This window comes from Archocentrus centrarchus, chromosome 2, assembly GCF_007364275.1.
Source record: "Archocentrus centrarchus isolate MPI-CPG fArcCen1 chromosome 2, fArcCen1, whole genome shotgun sequence".
Classification (NCBI taxonomy): domain Eukaryota; kingdom Metazoa; phylum Chordata; class Actinopteri; order Cichliformes; family Cichlidae; genus Archocentrus; species Archocentrus centrarchus.
In genome coordinates this window covers 19,439,318-19,461,953 of record NC_044347.1, presented here as the reverse complement: position 1 = coordinate 19,461,953, position 22,636 = coordinate 19,439,318, and the positions used below count along the sequence as shown (strand labels likewise).

At 43.1% G+C, this 22,636-nt stretch overlaps 1 protein-coding gene across 1 annotated transcript in view; it reads left to right on the top strand.

Annotated features, from left to right (window-relative positions):
* The first annotated feature begins 4,233 nt into the window (after window positions 1-4,233).
* ptgfrnb (prostaglandin F2 receptor inhibitor b) overlaps window positions 4,234-22,636 on the top strand; it is a 75,708-nt gene continuing 57,305 nt past the window's right edge. The window contains exons 1-4 of the mRNA XM_030756506.1: window positions 4,234-4,565; window positions 11,187-11,299; window positions 12,250-12,508; window positions 20,271-20,678. Coding sequence (XP_030612366.1) covers window positions 4,520-4,565; window positions 11,187-11,299; window positions 12,250-12,508; window positions 20,271-20,678 — 826 coding nt within the window. The 5' untranslated portion in view covers window positions 4,234-4,519. The remainder of the gene's footprint in view (window positions 4,566-11,186; window positions 11,300-12,249; window positions 12,509-20,270; window positions 20,679-22,636) is intronic.

Here is a 22,636-nt window from a genome sequence, read left to right as displayed (position 1 = left end):
GTCACAGTTTCAACAGACGTCAGCAGCAGGAGCAACAATCACACTGCAACGTCTCAGTTTGCATACCCTAGTTTTTATTGTATTTAATGTGCTTTTAAAAAGATTTCAGCATGGCATCTCGGGAAACATGGCGAGCAAGATCGAGCGCGCTGGCTGGAGTGGGTGGATCCAGGTGAGCACACACCTGTCTGCAGGAACAGCTTCTATTAGTATCCTTATTCGGTCTTCTGAGTTTAGAACCTCCTCCTCAGCAAAGGAAAATGACAAGAAATATATAAAAACGATCATAAAATTTAATTATTTTTGTATTATATTTGCTTTACACCAAAGCACAAAGGGTGAATTTCAAACTAGAAGCACTAGCATGATTAATAAGAAGTATTAACATTGGTTACACACACACACTGTAACCATCCCTGATTAGAGTGTGTTTCACTTTTTTCCCCACAGGTTTGTACGCTTTCACGAGAGCAGCGTCCCACGGAGCGTCCTTCACAGAGCGCGCCAGCAGGTGGCGCTTCAGCCTCAGCAGAAACACACAGAGAGCTGCAGTCTGCTTCAGCAAGAGGGAAGAGGACAGAGACTTCCATCTGATGGAGGCGTCCTGGGAGGATAACATTTGGTTTTTAAAGGAAAACAGTGACTGAGAAAAGCTGAAGTGATGAAGGAGGTGAGGGGTTAGAAAATCAAAGCGCAGCATCTTGAAGTACAGGAAGCAGCCTTTTCAAAATAAGGTCAATAAGGATTTTCATCCTGTGTGCTGTCTTACTTTGGCCTGACCAGGGTGTAGCTAGGAGCCATTAAAAACAGCTGTACTCTCTGAGAGACCAACCAAATTGTCTGTAATTGTATTTAACTGTGTGAGTGTACACTGGTGGCTGCATATTGTGTGCACCCACACAGCGCTGCTGTTTGCTGATTTTCATACCTTTCTCATCATCTTTATAGAATTTGCTCTTCTCATAATGAAAGAAATGTAGATAAATAGCAGAACATGCAGACCTCAGTGCACTGTGCAAACAATCTATGGGGCCACGTGAGGTTTAATACAAGTATCAGGTGATGACTTCCATTTCTTCTCCGGTGTGCGTCTGTTTCTGGAGTTGTGAAAGGCTTGAAAGGCCAATATTTCACCAGGAAATGTGAGCTGTCATTGCTGAACATGTGTACATAAATATCTAGTGTAATGCTGAAAATTATAGGGAAAAAATTCAGTCCTGTAGAGTAAGAAAGTAAGCCAGTGACATGCTAACACCAAAATATAGCTGAACCTGATGGAGGGTGACAGCACTGGGTTGGATCTATTACAGCGTGGTATCGGCACATACAAAATTTGGGCTGGGAGCGGTATGCGCTCTGCTGAGTGCCCTTCTAGTTTAACCTCATCTATTTAAGATGAGCATGTGAGATGACTTTGACCCTCTGTTAACTTCAACTCTTGTTTTTGCTTCTCATTTCGTCTCAATCCATCTGAACTTTGAGATAAACTCAATTTTCTTGAATTTTGGAAAAATTATACTTTCTTAAGAAGGTTGTAGTTTCGTGCACAAGCAGTGATGCCCGAGACTTGACGCAGTGTGTTAATGCAGTGTAAAGTAGAACCTGTGGAGTTCCTGGACAAGGGTAGACATGCACGAGAGTGCACGCAGGCAGGCAACACATACCTCTCTATTGCTTGTCACTGTTCCATTAAATAAAAACAGCTAGATGCAACATGCATGCAGACAGTTAGCTCGCAGAAATGGGTGTAAACAATCCTGGATCAAAAACAATCTGCTCTCCAGTGCTGGAAATGAAATACATGAGGCATTTGTTCACACCTACACAATGAGCTTTGGTGTGCGACAGAATGTAAACAGGAAAAAAAAAAAGGAGAACATGTTTGGAGTAAGAGAAACTGCTCTGTGAGGCAAACCCGATGCAGAAAGGATCAGCTGCTGTATACACAGCCTGCCTTAGCACGCTGCACACACTCTTCAACTGCATCTATGAGCGCTCATACTACGCTTGAATTTGACCTTTTTTGTGCAGGCGGCGTGGTGGTGCGCCTCACAGCAAGAACATCCTGGGTTTGAATCCGTGAGCCAGCTGGGGCCTTTCCGTGTGGAGTTTGCCGGGGCGACACCGGCTTCAGTTGGTGATACTGAATGGGCCATAGGTGTGAATGTGAGCATGAGTGGTTGTGTGTCTCTCTGTGTTAGCCCTGAGATAGGCGGGAGGCAGGGTGCACCCTCTCTCTCTCTCACCCGGTAAAGTTTCCAGACTACACTGTTGAGATGCTATCCGATGGAAACCAAACTGCAGTTTTGGTTCTCTCTCTGATGAGACAGTAAAATAACGTATAAGGATTGAATTGATCATTTTATTTAAATAGCCGACACCCCCCTGTTATCCTTCTCTGTCTCATCAGTTTCTCTCTGTGGCCAGAAGGTGGTGATCTGGCTCCAAATGTTCTGAACATGTGAACTCACACAGTCTAAAGTGCATCGTGTCTGAGGTTGTTGGAGGAGTAAAAGTCAATAAAACCAGAGGTGGTGCCAAGACTCCATGACCTAGTTAATAACTGATAGAGGAGTAGAGCAATAACAGTCTCCACATGCAGCAGCGGGCTGCACACGCACATTTTAAAATTAGAACGCACCACCACCAGAAATGACCTACGAAGTCTTAACCTTTGACCCCCGAGCTTGCAAACCCAAACTTCTCACCTCCTCTCAGCCTCTTGCTCCTTTCTCTGTCTCCTTGCCTGCGGAGCGACTGACTGAGCTGTGAGCTTTGCCCTGCCCGGTGGCTTTTGTGTAAATACGCAGCGTGGGCTCGGCCGCAGGACTGTAACTGACAACTGGCATGTGTCAGCGCTGGTGAAAGGGCAGGCTGCGAGGAAAAGGAAAACGTGAGAAATGTGACCGTGCAAATATGGCTGCAGGAATCGTAGTTTTGGGAAGGAAGTACATGTGGTTTGTGCATGAGAGTGGGACATTTTATGACTATGTGGCTTATATAATAATAAAAAAAATAATACATTTCCTTTGGAAGACCTGAGGATACATGTAAACTGTATATTTTAAGTATCAGCCCCCACCTCCTTTAACTCTTCTTCTGTTGCCTGAGCCATAAATTCCCTGCTGCCCCCTGACCTCACCTCACTTTGAGCTCTTCTCGAAATGCTCGCCAGGGTTACATGTAATTTAGCGCACTGGCCCTTTATCACTACCGTTTTTCAAATCTTCATGGCAGCTCTCCAAATGAGCTTTATTATCATAAAGCAGTCTGGGTGCCACAGTGTCTTCATTACTGACCCACACACGCAGTGATCAGAAATCAGGTCCCCGCCTGTCCCACACAGAGGCGAGACGCTCCGACCGAGCGAGACACAAAACGACTACAAACAGGGTCGATGTGTTTTGATACTGTGCTCCTTTTTGTGACTCTGCGGTGCTTCTGTGTGTGTTTGCTTTGCATCCATTCCTGTTTGTTTAGCATTTCTCTTTAGTTATCTCTCTGTGGGTGATTGACGTCTTTTTGTGCGTCTTTGCACTTCTTTAGTGTCTGTTTGTGTTCATTTAGACGCCTTTTTTTTTTCACATCCCTGCATCTTGTCTAGGTTTTTTTCCCCCTAATTCTCTCTGTCACTGTTTATCTGACTTACAGGAACTTACAGGAACCTTCCCCCAACAGGCTTCTTTCACTTTAATTCAAAGTGTCCTTAAGGCAAGTTTATTTGCACACAATTGCTTCAATTGCTTCATTTTATTTATTAGGACCAACACAGCTTCATTTCTCAAACAGCTCAATTTCATAGTTCAACACATCATAAATGTAAAATTAATATACAGAGAAATAAATCAAATTTAGCAATTATTATGCACAAGGAGCTGGTATAGCACCGTGGGCTGGGGAGGTCGATATTAAAGGATAATCACTGGAGATTTAGCAGCTGTAATTTAAACTCTGTGATTGAGGAATCCATCACATCATCACTGGACTATATCCGACATGCAATAAAGACTATTAACTATTAAACTTGTGGCACACCAGGAATGATGTGGGAATATCTCTCTCCACCTGGGACCTCCCTGTTTCCCTCCACTCCTCCTCCAGACCGTCACCTAACTTCCGGCCACTCTCTCTCTTTCTCACACACACACACATATACAAGCACACACATTCTCTCTCCCTCCCCTCTATGAGCCTCACCCCGTCTCTATCTAGCTCGCCCCAGTTCCCATACACACACACACACACACACATTAAACCGGTTCAGTGTCAGTGTCATGTAAACGCTCTCTCACGGGACCAGGACTTTCGCCTCGGTGGGGATCAGGAATCGCGGTGTGTGCATCCGTTTTGCCTTGCGGCTCCGCCCGGTGTGCGGTGCGGACTGACGGCACACATCTGAGAGTTTTATTGGATTGCCCGACAGCGGCGGGAGAGGACTAGTCTTACCCCCAACGCGGGACAAAGAAACCGGGGGGAGATCAAGGAAACAGGATAAGAGTGGAATAAGAGAGGAGTGAACATGGACAGCTGTCTCTTCGCACTCGCTTTTGGGCTTTTAATGCTCGGTAAGAGACGTTTCTTTGCTTGACTATATTGATGGCTAATTAACTCCCGATAGATGTCGGCATTCTCCAGTAGCGAGAAGCCAATGTTGATCCCCGTTTTGAAATCTGCCAATTTAATATGTTTTGCTTGTCTGCCGGCGCGCACTCCTTTAAAATTATTATTTAAACTATCTTCCGTATGTTTATGACCTCCTACCTGGTTCGGCATACACCCAACCCACCCACCAACTCTTATTTTTAATGCATTTGTAACTTTTGAACTGGCTCCCGCTGCTAATGCTGTGGATTTGGATGGGAGAAGTTCACGAGTGCCACAGGCTAACCTGCTTAAAAAGTTGGATTTTAAGTAAAACGGAGGTGTCTGTTGGCATATCGGATTAAGCCGAATTGAAAAGCGAATCCGTGAGATTAAAAAGGAGTCACTGACTTGTCCTGTGAGAGGTGACTGGGTGTGACGACGATGGAGTTGCGCAAAAATGTGGTGTTTTTAAATGGAGTTCGTCACGTTAAGACTTGCACCTACTTCCTCCATTAAATTAACCGTTTCACGGCGTCCGCCCTCTCATACAGGTGTGTTAAGCTAATGCAATGAAGTCATTTCCACCATGGGCAATTTATTAAAACGATACTACAAGGACTTTTTAATTGAACAACATAAGAAAGAATGAAATAGTTTTCAATGTCAAATGAGGGGAAAAAGTCCCGAGTTTGGTGTGTTCCTGTCTATCCTGTTCAGCCTCTGATTAGCCTAGCAAACTGTACTCCCATTAAAACCAATTAGCCAACATGAGTTGACATGGTTCCATTAGCCTGCTGAGAAGTCATGGCCTGGTCATAATGATGAGCTGTATTAATATAATCACATCAGACTGCTCTGAGCCAAAGTGCCGGGCCAGACCAAGCCGGTGTTGAGCTGGTTTTCTCCACAGGGACAGACCAGGGCCTGTTCACTGGCATACCTGAATACTGCAGTTGCCATATGTTTATGAGTATAACAGTGACTGCCACAGGGGTTCTCCTGTATACAGAGAGAAAGAGAGAGGGGGGGGGACTTGGCTTAAATTAGTGCAGTGTAAGACGATCAGATGCCACCAGCACTCATGCTGTGTGTATTCTGACTCCACGCAAGGAGAAAGTGGCTGTAATATGCAAAATATTTCCCTTCATTTGGGTGTTCAACTGTCATGCTTCAAATAACAGAAAATCACATAACAGACTGCTGATCTGTTTCTGGTAGCGGAGCTTAAACATCTTGGTTTCCCGCATGCATTCATACCCTCAAAGAGGAGGAAACCAGTTCGCAGGACTTCTTTTATTGTGACCAGCTGACTTTGTTTCCTTTCCTGTAACAACCCATAAAGCACTTCCATTTTTTTCCTTTTTTATAATGGTTTATGGTGGATACTGGATATTTTTAATGCAGTGCACCACTGACGTGTTCTAGTGGTTTTATTAGTTTTTTAAAAAAATGGCTGGAGATTGTTGGGCTTTGTATTTGTTGAGTATCCATCAAAGGCAAGCAGCCAATTGATCCGTCTGTTAGTGTTTAATTAACACTCACTGGTGAAAGTTTAGAAAGACTTAACCCTGCCACTAGATCAACTGTTGTAGCTGGAGATTAGTTCTTTGATCTGATAATGTGTGTGTGTGTGTGTGAATTTTTTCTTGTTACCAAATGTACCTGTTGATCTGCTCCAGCTGTGAGCATGAAAGTGAAACCTACTGATTTCAGTGATCTTGTGCCGTTAACAAGCCAAACTGGTCTCCTGCCGTCTATCAGTAAAGAAATATTATGGGTTATGAGTGAAGGTTGCCAAGTCTTTAAAGACTAATATGACTTTAGAGAGAGTTCAATCAGAGGGCACACATTAAAATCAAAGAAGCCCCGCATGCATTCATGTGAAAAACAGAGCTGTCACATGACTCTATGTAGTCCTGTGAAAAACTAAGTGCACCCTTACTGCTTCCCAAGAGTCTGGAACATCCCAATCTTGTCAGGAGTGGACGGCCAATCAAATTCACCCCTAGGTCAGACCGTGCAGCGCTCTGAGAAACTGCAAAAAACCCAACAGCTACATCTCAGACGCTACAGGCCTCAGTTAGCACGTTAAATACTAAAGTTCATGACAGCAGAAGTATGGCTTTTTTGAATGGGTTACTGGGAGAAAGTCTCTTCTCTCTAAAAAGAATGTGACAGCACAGCTTAGGTTTGCAAAGATGAATCTGAACAAACTACAAGACTCCTGGAACGATGTCCTTTGGAGAAACGAGAGCAAAGCAGAGATGTGGAGCACCATGTTTGCTGAAAAGCCAAACATCTTGTACCAAATATTCATGCACGCTGGTGGAGGGGTCATGATTTGGGCTTGTTTTGCAGCCACAGGGGACCTTGCAGTCACTGAGTCGACCATGAACTCCTCTGTGTACCAAAGTATTCCAGAGCTAAATGTGAGGCTATCAGTCCGACAGCTAAAGGTTGATCCAAAAAGGGTCATGGAGCAGTACGTGATTCCAGGCACAGCAGCAAATCTAGAAAAAGAAAATGATCATAGACCAGTCAAAGTCTAGAGGTCAACCTGACTGAAATGCAGTGGTGGGACCTTAAGAGAGCTGTGCATAAGCAAATGCCCACAAACCTCAGTGAACCGAAGCAACCCTGTAAAGAAGAGCGGGTCAAACTTCCTTCACAGTGATGTGAGAGATTGATAAGTTATTGCTGATAAAGGTGGTGTTACAAGCCACTGAATCATGGGGTGTATTTAGTTTTTTCATAGTACAGCGTAGAGTCCCTGTGAAAACGCTCTCATTACTGTATAATGTACCCTAAATGCTGTCAATTGTTAATGTACAGTTCAATCAGAGAACCAGTGATGATTTATTATGTATTATGTAGTTTGTTTTTATCATGCAGAAGTTTTTCAGCCCCAGTTTTGTGCCCTTTATGTTTATTTAATGACTCTCAGGTCAGGCCAGCAGTGGTGTTTATAGTGAAGCTCACTGAGAACCAGCCAGTTCTTTCAGGACCTGTCCATATAAATCATGGAGCTTCTGAAATGAGAAGACCGCCTACAGTACCAGACAGTATCTATTATAGAACAGTCCAAACTATAGCTATAGATCATTTATTGTACTTATTAATATACCAAGGTTAAATAATCACATCAGAGCTTTTGCAGTCATCTTTAAGTGGCAGAAACCGTTGAACCTGATTTTATGACTCAGGGCCCAGAAACCAGTGCTTTTTATCGTGACTCATTGCAGTGTTTCAACACACAGTCATGAATTAAAAAAAAAAAAAAATAGAACATTAGAGACACGGTGTTAGTGATCTGACGCCTTATTTTGTTTAGAAAGGGGGGGATTTTGGTTCGAGGGCTCAGCTGGATGCAGGAATTTCAAATTAGTGCAAGCTTGAAGTTTAAATGGCTGACTCCTGCCACCTGTCAATCAGCCATAGCATAACTGCCTCTAATGGAGCAGAAATAAGACATCAGCTGCAAGATAGAAGATAGAAGGGGTTTTGGTGGTTTTTTTTGCTGATAAGATTGACGGTCAGCATCACCTAAACATTACGAGCCAGCTAAGCTTCCAGATGGCGGTCCAGACGTGCTCACTCACTCTGCCACAGCGATGCAAAAATATCCAGATACCTTATTTTTACAAAGTCTTAATTGATTATCAGACCTTGTGGGAATTTTCAGGCTCCACTGGTTGCACAATCTTTTATTTTCACGAGAGACCGAGAGTCATGCAAGCAGGAAACTGAGTTTTTTTTTCCCCCTTTAGTGATTTACGGCACTCGCTCTTCTCTCACATCCAGGCTGTGCGGAACTTTCTGCCCATTTTGTTTTAAAGCACCTTAATATTAAAAGGGAAGGAACGTATCACATGATAGTAACTTGCATTAGCTGCATAAGCTGAAAAAAAAAAAGTAATTTAAGGGAAATTATTTGAGTTTTGAATGATGCAGACTTGCGACTCAGAGGTGCAGAAAACCCCAGTAGACGTGTGTGACTCACTGAGCCTCAGGTGCTCTGCGTAGGGGACGTCCACTGTTACAGTCGCACTGTCATTTGAGACCAACGAGCCAACCACCCATCTCTGATGTGAAGATAAAGATGGATTAAACTGTAGAGCGCTGCAGACAGACGGTGAACATACAGTAGGTTTCATATGGTTCTTGCCTCATTGTTCCTGCTACTTGCAAAGCAGAAAAAAAGCCCACACTCAGCAGGCGCGCACACACACACACACACCAACAGGCCAACTGCCAAAAACACAAGAATTGAACAACTTTCAAGTATTGATGGCTCATACAAGCACAGGGCTTTTTCTTGAAGCACCGTTCTTTTTTTTTTTTTTTTTTTTTGTGATCCATTTATAGGTTTAAGGGTTTAAAGATAGAAGACGTCACTTTTTCTGTGAAAATGCTTCTTTGTTTGCAGACCTCTCAGTATGCTTATAGGTATAGGCTTATAGAGCTGCTTTTAAAATCACATCACATGATGGAATCACTTTTGATATTACTCTACAAAAAAAAAAAAATGAGTGCTTTTATGCAATTAAAAAGTTATGTCATTAATTAAAAGGAGCAACTCTGATTTAATGCTGCAGCTCTGGTCATCAGCTGAATCCATTATGCTTTATTGGAACAGACCAATTGCACCCAATCAGAATAGGTCAGAACTAATTATTAGATAATTCCCAACCTGTCTGATGTTCTGGCTGGGTATGCTCCTGCCCTGTCAGACTTATTTAGCAATCTGGCTCTGAACACAGAGTAGGAATGCCCCGATTGAGCTGACTGGTCATGACATGAGCACTGTAGTTTCTTGGCAGCGCCGCTGCAAGCCGTGATCTCTTAGCACTGTAACCGGCAGGTCGAATGGTCGAAACCCAAGCCTCACTGGTGGTCAGTGTGTGTTTCTGAGATCTCTGTTTTCGGTTTTGTTTTTACTTGCTGCTCACTTTAGTTTAGGCGCACTTACCCATCAAAACTGCCTACTTAAGTTAAGGAAAAGATTGCGATTACAAAACATGTTACAAAGCTTCATTTTCCAGCTCATCATAACCCTGTATCCCACCACCGGAGGCTGTGCATGCGCTTCTTCACAGGAAGGCTCCTCTGTAATTTGTGTTGCTTGTTATTTATCACTGATTACAATGAAAAATGACTGCCTACTGAGCTTGCTAGTAAGTGGAAGTGGTATATATGATATATAGGGGACTGATTACAGCTGATCATGGCCATGTGGTGAGCTGAACCGAGTACAACAGATGCCTTGTAGAAGATAAGTGTGTTAAAATTCACATTTTATTGGTATTTTCAATGAAAGTTGATTGTGTTCGTCTGGACGTGGCCTGTTCAGTGGGAGAAACGTCCAAGTGACAGTCGGACTTCTTCAGTGATTTCCTTACCTGGATGATCGAGCATGCATCAAGATATTTTAGTGGTGTTTTCCCACTGTCTGTTAATAAGAACAAACTGGATTATTTTGGGGGGTGGGGATAGTATGATGCAGCTGTGGAAGACATCCTCAGTAATGTATCGCACCTTCTTCACGGTGAATACACCTTCCTGCCATCGTGACAGAGGTACAGGCCACTTTTATACCTTGATGACTCTGTTGAACAAATCCAGGTGTTGTTGTTGTTATTAATGACTTTAATGTTTATACATGTGACGAACTTCTTGCAGTGGTTGTATTTGTCTGACAGCCGCCACAAGACACAAATTGTAAGGACGATGAACATTAATGTAAATCAGACAGCAGTACTAATTTGAGTGCATGCTCATTATCAGCTATAAGCTATTACCTACTTTGATCATATTATTATTATTACTATTGTTCTCTACACTGAAGAATGTGTTGGATCACCTGCCAGGATGAGTTCGGTGTGGTTCAGTAAAACTCTACCTTGATCCTGACATTAGCTGGAGCGTGAAGCCCGCCTCACCAACCAGGAAGCACAGTGTCAAGTAACTGAACATAGTTCAGTCAGTTCTGCTGTGTTGCTACATGCTTCAACCCAGCTGGAACTCAAGATTTCAACACTTTGACCAAGGAGGAATGAAGTGCAGATGGTTTGATTTGATAGAAGAAGTCTTACAATATAACCAAACACGCACTAGTGATCTGTTGTGCAATTTGAACGAAATTAAAGAGGCGCATATAAATCTCAGTCTCTCGTTGCTGTTTTCTTCCTTCGGAGAATCTCTGAAATCTGCTGGAGGGCTGTCGTAACCAGCGGTTGGTGTTCGTGCCAAAGAAAATGATGTGGGTGTGAGCGTGTATAGAAACACATGCGCGTGGAGAGTGCAATTCAAGTTTTAGCACAGTCAGCGTCATCGTCAATAATGTCAGTGCTTCGCTCAAGTTACAGCAAGCCCTGTGTCTGTGTCTGTTATGCAGCTCTTTAAACACACACCTTTGATTTATAGGACGCTGCTTCTTTAACACAGTACGGTCTGGTAATTATTTTGTTCTGCGTGTGGATGAATTTTCCTTCATCTCAGAGGTTTTGGAGGCCAACTCTGCCTTCACACTTTTTTTTTTTTTTTTCTTTTTTCCCCCCCCGTTGATGACGTTTATTTTTAAAATATTTTCTCTGTCCTTCAAGGTGGGTGCTCGGCCCGTGTGGTGACGGTGCCCCCAGGTCCGTTAATCCGGGTGGAAGGCCAGCCAGTCTCCATCAGATGTGACGTCAAAGAGTACACAGGACCTAATGAGCAGGTCATTCTCCCAACACGCATCTCTGATGATGCATGCCGGTTTTCCACTTCCAGTGTTTGTGCCACTGACCACCACATCCAGTAGTACCTGCTGTCACTAATACTGTGTAGTTAATGAGTTTTCTTTTTCTTTCTTTTAATTAAAAGTACTGCAAACATATGTGGAAATATAGTATATAAGGCAAAAAGAGCTTGTACAGATATAATAAGTTTAAATATCAATATTTGGTGTGACAAAGTGCCTAAAGAGACAATTTTAAAATGGGTGCTTTGTTAAGTCATCTGTTATGTGTAGACACAATACTGGTTTATCCCTTGAGTTGGGTGCTTTTTATTTTAATGCTTCAATGATTCATAGGTTGCTGTTGATGATTTTTTTTTTTTTTTTTAATACAAGGACTGGACTTAAAATGAGTGAAAAAGCAGCCAATGTCCAAAGATAAGCTCTGAAAAAAGACTTTCTTAAAAGCCTGAAGTCTCAAGGTTATGGTCATGATTTTAAATGACTATAAAATAAGCTGTGCTTATGAACATGTGTGTAACTTGTAGTATTCTGTTTCAAAGGGCGCTACTAAGAATGGATCATTAAATAGTTCTACCTCTAATCTAGTATTATAAGCTTAGTATGCACAAAAAACAACCTTACTAAGGTCTGTCGAAGGAGGCCAATAATGAGGCCATACTCTCATCAAGTTGAATATTATTTTGATTGGCGACCCCACGGCTCTGGGCCCAGTGTTTCTAATTTACTCTGCCAGCAGTACAGTTATGTAGGGTTCCACTAATGAGGATTTTGAGTACTGATTTATTACTGAGAGGTCTTTTGTCCATCCAGATTTTAAACAAATATGTTTTAGATGACTGAGAAATTGTTTTTATTTATTATTTTAGATGGTGGTTGAATGTTTTTAAGGGAAAGTTTACCTTCAGCTAACCTCCTTTTTCCTGCAGGATTTTGAATGGAATATGTTAAAGGACACGAGTGGGCCGAAGATAAAGATAATCTCCACTTTCGACTCTCGCTACTCTGATCCGTCGCTCAGCAAGCGCGTTGCGTCCGGGGACATCTCGGTGGTGCGTCTCCAAGACAACGAGGTGGAGCTGAAGATCGCGGAGGTGAAGTCGCAGGATGCCGGCTTCTACGAGTGTCAGACACCGAGCACCGACTACGTCATCAGCGGAAACTATGCGGCTAAGGTCCAACTCACAGGTATGAGTGTGCGTGGATGTGTGTGTGTGTGTGTGTGTGTGTGTGTGTGTGTGTGTGTGTTTGACAATTCTGTCCTTTTGATATTAAATATCTCTAAATCCTGTTTGACAGACTTTCCATCCTATCCAATGAAATACCAGCATTCCTGTGGAAAATTAGCTGTGGTCATTTATTACAGCAATAAAGCTTCTGAAGTAGCTGTTTTACTTTGTGTTTGAGGCTATTTGGATATGTTGGCTCATTTAACAGCCATCCACACAACTTACTAATGCTTTGCTGACCATGTATATATCCTCTTGCACACACACTCCCACTGATTTTAGACAATTAGTGGCTTATAATTTGGCTTTCTCATGGACACACATACCCCGACACACTGTCAGACTCACGGGGAGCAGATGTCAGGTGGGAGTACTTGGCTTGTGTCAAATGAGGACCAGGGAGACAGATTTGGATGAAGAATATAAATACCATGGTGTAGGTGAAATGCTTAATTACATGGTTTATTCTGCTTATAATCTTTGTAATAACTGGTGTAATTTTCCTTAACAAGAAGGAGAAGCGCACCTGCTGCCAGATAATATTTACCTTTATAAACAGTTAGGGAAAATGGTGTGTTTGTGGAAGTCCAGTACAAAAGCACTGCATCAAAGAGACTTTTAAATGGAAAGCTAAAAATCGGATACAGTGAGACATAAAGTCTGTTAACATTACCACAAAACTGGAAAAACTGGAAAGAGGTTTGCTTATCAGACCTTGAAATATGTGAAATGATTACTGTGATATCACAGTGATGATACTCTGATTAAGCTTTTACATCAAATTACCGTTACATTACTCCTGCTGACACACCAGCTGATAGTAAATTCAGCACAGTAATGTGAGAAGCTCTCGCTCCCTGCTGTGCTGGTCTTCAAGTGTAAAAATAAACTGTATGCAAAATGTTGTGTTTTGCCTGTTTTACATTAATTTAACTGTCTGGACAAGTCATCTGTTGGTGAGCCACAAAAAGGGGAACTTTTGTTTGAATGCAGCGATATAACAAGAACTAGGAAGTGCATCACTTCCTCATCCAACCACCATCCTCAGGTTGCACGTTTGTTTGGCATCATGTGTGACACAATCAGGGAAACATTGTACATGTGATGTTGACTATTACTGATCTACACCTGTGTATTACCTACACGTAAGCAGTCACTTTTTGCTAACATAATGTAACATCATGGCTGGATATTGATGTTGATGAGAAATATAATGCAGGTGGCATTTGTGGTTGTGGTTGCAAATTAGTGCAAATTTTCAGAAGACATGGTTGCATCATTCACCTTGATGAGCAACAGGGCGGATAAATATTGATTTTTTTTTTTTGTGAGCCAGTGAACCACATATACCACACTTTCTGCTGTTTAAAGAAAGTTTAAAATGATCTCTGTGCAGTCTTGGCTTCAACCAGATTGAGAAGGTGGGTCGTCTCGAGCGTCTCCATCCGGGCTTTTTTGGATCCAGAAGTGATTGTATTCGGATGCAGTGAGACGTATCAGTTGACATTGTTGGACCAGTTAACCACACAGCAAGCCGTATTATCAGCATTAGAAATGCTTCAAAGGGACAACAAGGTAAAATTATTCTGAGTCTGGTGCCTTTGGTGAGACCAAATCTTCAGTTCCTCGTCAGAAATGCCTTCCTGACAGTAACTGAAGCTGCAAAAACACGTGAAAATGTGGCTTACGCTTAAAATGATAGAACTGAGCAGTGAACTATCTGTTGGTTATCTACGTGTTTGTAGCGTCTCGACTGAAGAAATTGTAAAATGGTTTGTAAAGATGGCCAGAGCTCTGGTTGGCAGGGGTTAGAAGATTGCTGGTGTTACGCAGGGTTATTATCCACAGGTTTCTGTAAGAGTGTATGTAGGCTGCCATGACTGACTGCTACTTCTGCTGTACGGTTTTATACTTCCGGTTACCCAAAGTTAGAGCCAGAATGAATGACAAAATTGTGTTACTTTGTGCTGTAACGGGCGGCTTTATTAGTTGGAACATGAGCTCGGGGTCAACTTGTGCTGTTGTCGGTTGTCACTACGTCAGTTTGTACATTTTTTTTCAAATTATTTTATTCTGTAAATTTGTTCTTTCCCCCCCAAATTATACTACCCAGTTGCGCATACTATTACTGTTTTTTTTTTTCTTATGTTTTAAGTTTTCCTTTTAATGTACAGCCTCTTATTTATTTATTTTTTTACATTATTTTATTTATAGTGTGACCCTACAGTATACAGCCTACGCAAAGTTTTAACACTGCGTAGGCAGTGTCCACGTGTAAACATGTAGCAGTTAGCAGGATGACAGCTGCGTGTCTCCTCGATCACAGCCTTCGGCCAGTCCAGTGTTTCTGTTTCAGTGATCTGAACACTCTGATATCCAGATCAGTGATATACCTTCCACAGAATAGCTGCTGCATGACGACATGATTTCCCTAATCAGCGATACAGGAACAGCTGACTGTCTGCACCGCTCCACTTTCCCTTAGCATGACCCATGCTAAGCGCTTAGCTTAGCAGATGCGCTGGCTCGGCTCTACAGCTGCTTTAAGGAAAACAACGTTGCCTTGTTTGTTCAGCATTACTTAGTCAGGAATACTGTGGATAAATGTGAGTTTTAGGACACAATCCTGGTGTAATCACGAGAACAGTCGACGCAGCCACTTGAACCTTTTCTTTTTCTTTTTCTCTGGCTTGATCTCAGTTTGTTCGTCGAGTTTGTCCATGTTGGTGAAAAGGACGTTCTCTTTTTCTTGGTTTCGTTGCAAAGACGACTTGATGCTTTGCAGCAGTATGTCCTCTTTTTCCTCCTTGTCTTGTTGGACATTTTCTGTTTCTGGGACAGAGTCCTGCAGAAACACTGAAGTCTGGGGCAGTAAGTCGTCTTGGTCTTCCTTGCTTTGATCTTTGTCTCGATCTTCTTGGACAGACTTCTGCAGGGACTCCTGCAGAGACCTCACATTCTGCTGCAGTAGTTCCTTCTCTTCCTCTGCTATTAGCAACTGGTTTGCAATGTTGATGTTTTCCTCTTTCTGTTCCTGCATGCTTTGGAGGTAGGAAGCTTTGGCCATTTTCAGGTCTTGGTGCAGTCTCATTAACCTTATATTATGAAGAGCCTCGAGGGTAGAGGTGTGGGAGGAAAACTCGTGACGTTCAACACAGAGTCTGTCTTGTTCCTGTCTGAGCTGAACAGCCTGTTCCTCCAGCTGTCCCTGAGTTTCTAGGAGCTGCTGCTGGAGTTTCTTGATCTGCTGCTTTTGATTCTTGCACAGGACCTTAAGGTTAGCCTGCTTGGCAGATGCTTGTATCTGTGAGACCTCCATGGATTGGGTGGGAGGCTCCACAAACAGTTCTGCAGCAGGGTTGCTGCTTTGTTCCTCCGTGTTTTGGATCACATCTTCCAGGTTCTCTGTTATGGGACTGTTGTCTGTAACAGCTGCTGCGTCACTGTTGTCCTGTGGCTTGTTACCACCAGCCTCTTCTAGCTGTTTGGTCAGGTCTGCTATTGTTATCGCAGCATTTGCTTCAAAGGTGTTAGAGTGTGTTCGAAGCCGATCAAACCGAGATTGGTATAGTGAAGCCCTCTTGTTGGCAGCTACCAGTTCCATTTTAAGTTTGTTCTGCTGGTCCTGCGAGTCCTGCAGTTGCTTTCTGAGAGCCGCGATCACCTCCTCTGCATTATATGGGACTTTGTCCTGACTGGGTCTAAAATTTGGATCGGTCCCATCGTCCTGAGTCTCTGCAGAGGGCCCAGGGTTTTTTCTTTCGGGGTTTCCATCTGCACTTACCTGCAGCTGCGTGCTTTTTATTTTGGGGCTGACAACCACCTTGTTTTGTGCTTCTGTCATTGCGCTTTCGTCTGGGTTTTGTCTGGGTTTTGATTTAGTTTATTTCTGTTCTAACATTATACTTTTACCTCGAGTCTGTAGGCATCGACTTGTTTGTGGAACCACAAGTTGCCATTCAAGGAAGTGCAACTCCAGTTTAGCCAGCCTTAAACTGCATTTTGAAGTTTCCCGGTTTTAGCCGTAGTTATTTTTGCTAAAGGCAGACTATTTCAAGCTAAATGTAGGCTTTGGATAGCTAAAATGCTGTAAATGTCATTTGTAGACATACAGTTGAAACAAACACGTTTTCCATTACTCAGATCATCCACTACAGGCACAATTAATTTGAACTACTTCCTGATAAAGAAACTTGTATTCAGCATTTTCCTTTGATTTTAATTGGGTTTCTCTTCTTCTAGTTGGTAATTAAACCCATCCTCTCTGCATTGGTTTAATCCAGTGTTAACCCATCCTCAAGCAGAGGCAACTCTGTCTTCAGGAAAGGATTTTTAAGGGTTGATTTAAGGAGGATTTTTACTTCAGTTTAAGTTTAAGAGACGAACTCACAAAGAGCCTTGTGTGACAGCAGGTTAGTTAGCTCCATAATGCACCATCATGTTCAGCTGCTCTCTGCTTCCCAGCACGGCTCCCCAGACACCTTGTTAAATTTAGACCTGAATTAACTAGGCAGCGCTGTTTGTGAGCGAGAGATTGTCGTGTATATGTGGAGCATATGTATTAGTGAGCGCTGCATTTTGCAGCGTATACAGTTCTGCGTATTTGTGGCTGTTGGTAACACAGATGATGAGTTAGATTTATGCCAGTTGAGACATGTGTGCCACATTTCTGATTCACACATACATACACACACACACACACACACACACACACGCACGCGCTGCCTCCATCGGCCCACTGAGGCCGATTGGTTATGTAAGAAACAAGTGAAGTAGAGGTCGCTGAGGGTTTGAAAACTCCTTTCAGGCTAATTTTAATTGATAGAGCAAAACGCAGATTATTTGCACTGCCTTTCTCATCTGCCATACACAATCACTGCAGCGCAGCAGCAACAGCACTATAAGGCCTGCAGGCTACTCTGACCTCCAGTGCCAGGTCTGGCTGGTGTCGTCTGCTGTCCTGTTTATATCCACATGTTTAAGAACACCTCAAGGAGTGAAACAAGTGTTTGAAACCCTGCAATGAGCACATTTACTCCTATACATAGAATGTTCTCTTACAAGCGGAGGCATTGTGATAGCTAAAGCAGCGTGATGCAGATCTGCCAAGGTCAACCTTATAAACATGATCGGTAATGGCTAATGCTTGGGATGTTATTGTTCTGATGATGCCAAACAGACATAAATAAACAGAGGAAACACGCGATTGACATCCATGCGTATCTGCTTTATTCATCTGGCACCTTCAGCAGCATTTTGCAGCCTCATCTTCAGATCTGATTTGACAGTCTGACCAATAGGTAACAAGACATTATCCAGCTCAGGTGCTGAATGGGCTGCACCCTCTTTTTAGCACAGGCCCCCTGTTGTGCCTGTGTGAGTGCATATGGGAGGTAACGGTGTAAAGAATTCCCAGTGAGCGAGTGGGAGTTGTCTCCTGTCTCCTGCATGATGTGCTCAGGCGGCACCCTTGTCTGGACCAACTGGAATATATTTGCAGTAGTGAGAATGAGTCTGAAGCAGACAGTTTCCTGTTGCGTGCGACGTGTCAGAGAAGACAACTACGGGCAACTTTTCCCGACATTGTCAAGAGCGGAGACTCTAAATATGTAATTAACCTTTAGAAACGCTAATCTGAGTGTGTTTCATGCACATGCAAACAGAAATTTGATAATGATGATTGAGCCTACAGAGCTAAACTTCTGCTATAGATGCATTTTTGTAATTATACATGCATTACATCATGTATTTTACTTAAATATTTGCTTCATATCCTGCTCTGCGCTGAGTTCATCTACTGTAAACATGGATAAGATCATATATTCCTTCTCAACATTGTTGGCTCACACTTTCCGGCCCTGTTGTGAGACCACCTTGATCGGTGTTTTTCACACATTACAAGCTGTGTGTCAGATTCTCCGAGGACAGTCAAACCTGCTACTGCACACATACTTTGTACAGTAGTAATTAATCTGTTAATGATTTATTCATGGTAGAATTTTTAATAAAGAGCCAAGATGACCAGCTTTGTGTGTCATTCGCGCTCGCGTTAAGGACGTGTTGATCCATTGTTGTTTTTTAACTTTGCATCTGAAGTTGGGATGAACTTTTTATTCCTAAATGCTTACAAAGCAGCCTTTCCCACAGGATGTAAACGTGGCATTTCTCAAATTCCCATAATGCATAGCTACGTACTTCTCATTCCCAGCCATCTGCCGCCTCTTGGATTCATTTGTAACGCGACTCGAGTTGGCTTCCAAAATACACAGTTCATCATTTATCTAAAGTATTTCAGTGCTAAATCTCAGTTTGGAGCTACTGTTGCTTTAAAATGGTCTGACACACACACACACACACACACACAGCCCTCATTTCTTTGTTATTTTTTAAATTTTTTTTAAGTATACAAAAGCTCCAGATGACTTGATTGCAATGATAAAACAGAGCCTGTAATTTCTGCTTAGCAGACATCCAAACCCCACCCTGATTTTTGCCTCTCAGCATTGTTATTAACCCCCCATGTCTTCACTGCGTCGCGGCATCTGTCTTTTCCTGTACTTCCCCTGTTGCGAAGAGCAGAGGTAAAACTTATTTTCATTGCTCTCCATGTGCAAGCATTTGAAAGCAAAGTCATGCTCCCATCAGGAAATCCAGGAGTCATAAGCTTTTCATTTTTTTTTTTTTCCTTCCCCCTCCAACAGTGACTCATCATCCTTCTTTGTGTCATAATAAGAAAGAAAGGAGCGGTGAAAGCTGCTCTGTAAAGGCCTCCTCCTAGATGACACATTTAGTCTCATTTTTTTAACACATAAACGAGTCCGAGATGAAAGAGCAGAGGTGAAACTTGTTTCAGAGTTTACTCGGTTAAGACGCTGACCTTCATAAGCACTCCCCTGGGTGTGTTTCTATGCACATGCCACACACGCAGGCACAAATTTACAGCTTTATCTGCGTCTGTTTGCTGAAGCGCTTCTTCAGCCAATGACCTTGACTCAAGTGTATGTGAGACACTTTGTTGGCTCGCCTTGCTCTAGTCCTTAGTTTAACCTGATTGCCTGACTGACAGGCTGCTTTGAGCTGTGGTAAACAAAGGTGTGACATTATCAAGTAGGACATGCGATCATTATTTATGATTTTTGGCACTCCACCCAGTAATTCCCAGCAGTCTAATGGCTGAATGTTGAATTGTTCATTTCTTACAGTGTTTCTGCTGCTCAGCATCAACAGAGCAGGGAATGGCTTTTGCTTACCCCGAGTTGTTGTGTCATCATTTTACCCACATTTTCCACCCCCAAATATGCTGCTTTTTAAAGCAGGAATTGGTTTAAACAGATCTTTGCTGCGAACAAAATCTTTTTGCTCACAGCTCAAATATGCCTCAAGTGATAGACAGCGAAAAAGCAGAAAACTGGAGGAAACTGCAGATGTGCTGCTGGTTTAGCCACCGGGCCCTGTATGAGAAATCAGATATCTGCATATGAATATATGCTGAATCTGTAGGTAAAGGACAAGATCATTGGTGCACAAAGCTTTCTGGTTTATGTTCATTTCCTGCTTGTAGTTCAAATTTTATCAGTCAGGATTTGATTGCATGCAGGCAAACAGTTCAAGTAGGGGTTGCAGTTCTTTAAATGTTCTTTAAATTGTGTGTGTTGGGAGTAACTTTCATCATAGTTCAGCTTGCTGCAGTATAATAAACTCTTTCTTTTCTGTTTCTTCAGTCATCTCCAACACCCTCAAGGTCTCCCCCAAGACCCCGCCCCCAGTCATCCCCGAGGGAAGTGACCTAACTCTCTCCTGCAACGTCAGCCGGGAACTCGTCCACCCCACCTACCTGTCGGTCACCTGGTCGGTGAAGAAGGGGACAGCGTCGGAGGAGATTTTGACGTTTGGTCCTCAGGGAGACGTGGTCACGGGGCCCAGGTTTGCTCGGCGTTATGCGGACGGAGGCATCCGATTGGTCCCCGGCAGGAATGGATTGTTTGAACTGGTGATTTCCAGAATGACGACGTCTGATGAAGGGAATTATGAATGCAATGGAACAGAGTGGACGCACGAAAGTGGAGGACAATGGATAAAAATCGTGGAGAGTACTAAAGAGATGGGAACCGTTGCCGTTACTCCTACAAGTAAGAGTTAAACTGTTGGTTTCACAGCTGATTCTTTCTTTTGTTTAAAAAAAACATGCCTCTCTGTCAGACAGATATGTTATATTATAGAGGGTGATGGCATGTGGTATGGAAGATTTCCTGTATCTGGCCTTGTGGCAGTGGAGCTGAATCACTCTGTTAGGGAAAGCGCTCCGCTGCCTGTCCAGTATGTTGTGCAGAAGGTGGTCAAGATTTTCCATGATGGTCCACTGACCTCCTCAGAGACAGAGCCAGCCTTCCTAATTACTTCATTCAGTCTGTTGGTGTCACCAGCTCCGATCTGGCTCTCCCAGGAGTCCACAGTAAAGTACAGCATCGACAGGTGTCATTCAGCCACAGAAGCAAATGATTCCTCTCAGCCCACTCCCCAAAAACATCCACTGGTGCTCTGTACTCCTCCTGCCCATCACTAATACATCCAAATACTGTAGATTTGTCTGATTTCTGTAGGTGGCATGACCCAGAGTTGTACTACAAGTCTGAGGTGTACAAGAAGGGAGACAGCACTGTCCCCTCTGGAGCCCCAAGTACTGCACATTATCACACATTTACAGCTTGCACGTCAGGTAGTCCATAATGTATGAGATGGTAGATGTGAGTTTACTGATATTTCTTGTAGCTTCTCTTTCAGCAGCAGCAGCTATTAAATGCACTGAAATCAAAGGATCCTCATTGTGCAGCCATTACAGTCTAGATGGGAGGAAGCTCTCTGCAGCATGTAGATGATTGCATCACCCACTCCTGGATTTGGTCTGGATGCAAATTGCAGAAGGTCAAGCGATGTTTTGACTTGTGGACTTTAGTGAGCCTAGACTAGTCTCTCCATGGTCTCCATGGTCAATAATCATTAAGCTCTCATGGAACAGGAACCAGACACAAAACTGGTATCTTCGCCTGTTTCATACTGAGGTTGTAAATGTGACAGCTGACTAGCACAGGTCCTCAGGACCGTGGGGCTGATGCCATCAGGGCCTGCAGCCTTGCTCTGATGTGCAGCTGTCTCCTAACCTGGACAGAAGTCACAGTCAAGCCGGGTTGTTTCCCAAATGCAAACCCCACCCTTCCTCAGACCTTGGAGAGCTCTTCTCCAGCATGTGTTATTGCTTTGTTCCTCTCAGTATTCCCACCACATTGTTCATGTATCCATCCATACACCTTCATTACTAATAATACACCCCACGATTTTCTTTGTTTGTGTTGCTTTAATATTGCTGTTAAATAACTTAGGAATTATTAGTTACAGTGTCATGGAGTGAGTTGTACTGTTGAGTGATATATTTTTAACAGACAGGTATATTTATACAGCAGTGTGTAACAATATCAGATGCAAGAGGGAAGGGGAAGGTTTCTAAGATAGTTATGGTTTAGAGACAGGTGGTAGAGCTGGAGGTGGCAGAGATGAAGATTGTGATTGGGAGTGACCAGGATGGACAGGATTAGAAATGAGTACACCAGAGGGACAGCTCAGGCTGAGCAGTTTGGAGACAAAGTTAGATGGACATGTGCAGAGGAGGGATGGTGGATATACTGGACAAAGGATGCTGAACATGGAGCTGTCAGTCAGGAGGAAAAGAGGAAGACCACAGAAAAGATTCATGAAGGAGGACATGTAGAAACTCTGTGTGATGGAGGAGGATGCTAAGGATAGGGTGAGATGGAGGCAGATGATCCACTGTGGTGACCCCTAAAGGGAGCAGCCATACACGTTTAAAGACTTAAAAATAAGAAATGCTTCATAATGGCAAAGATGTACATTTCCTTTTGTCCACCACTTCACACAAACAGGCAGCTTGACTGGCCGTGGTCCAGTCATACCACACACACCTCTGCTTGAGCTTATTGCTGTTGACACAGACTTGGGACTCTGACCTGCGTGGTGTGCTTTAATTCACATTACTGCAGAACCACAGAATCACACCTTTATGACTCTATTTGTT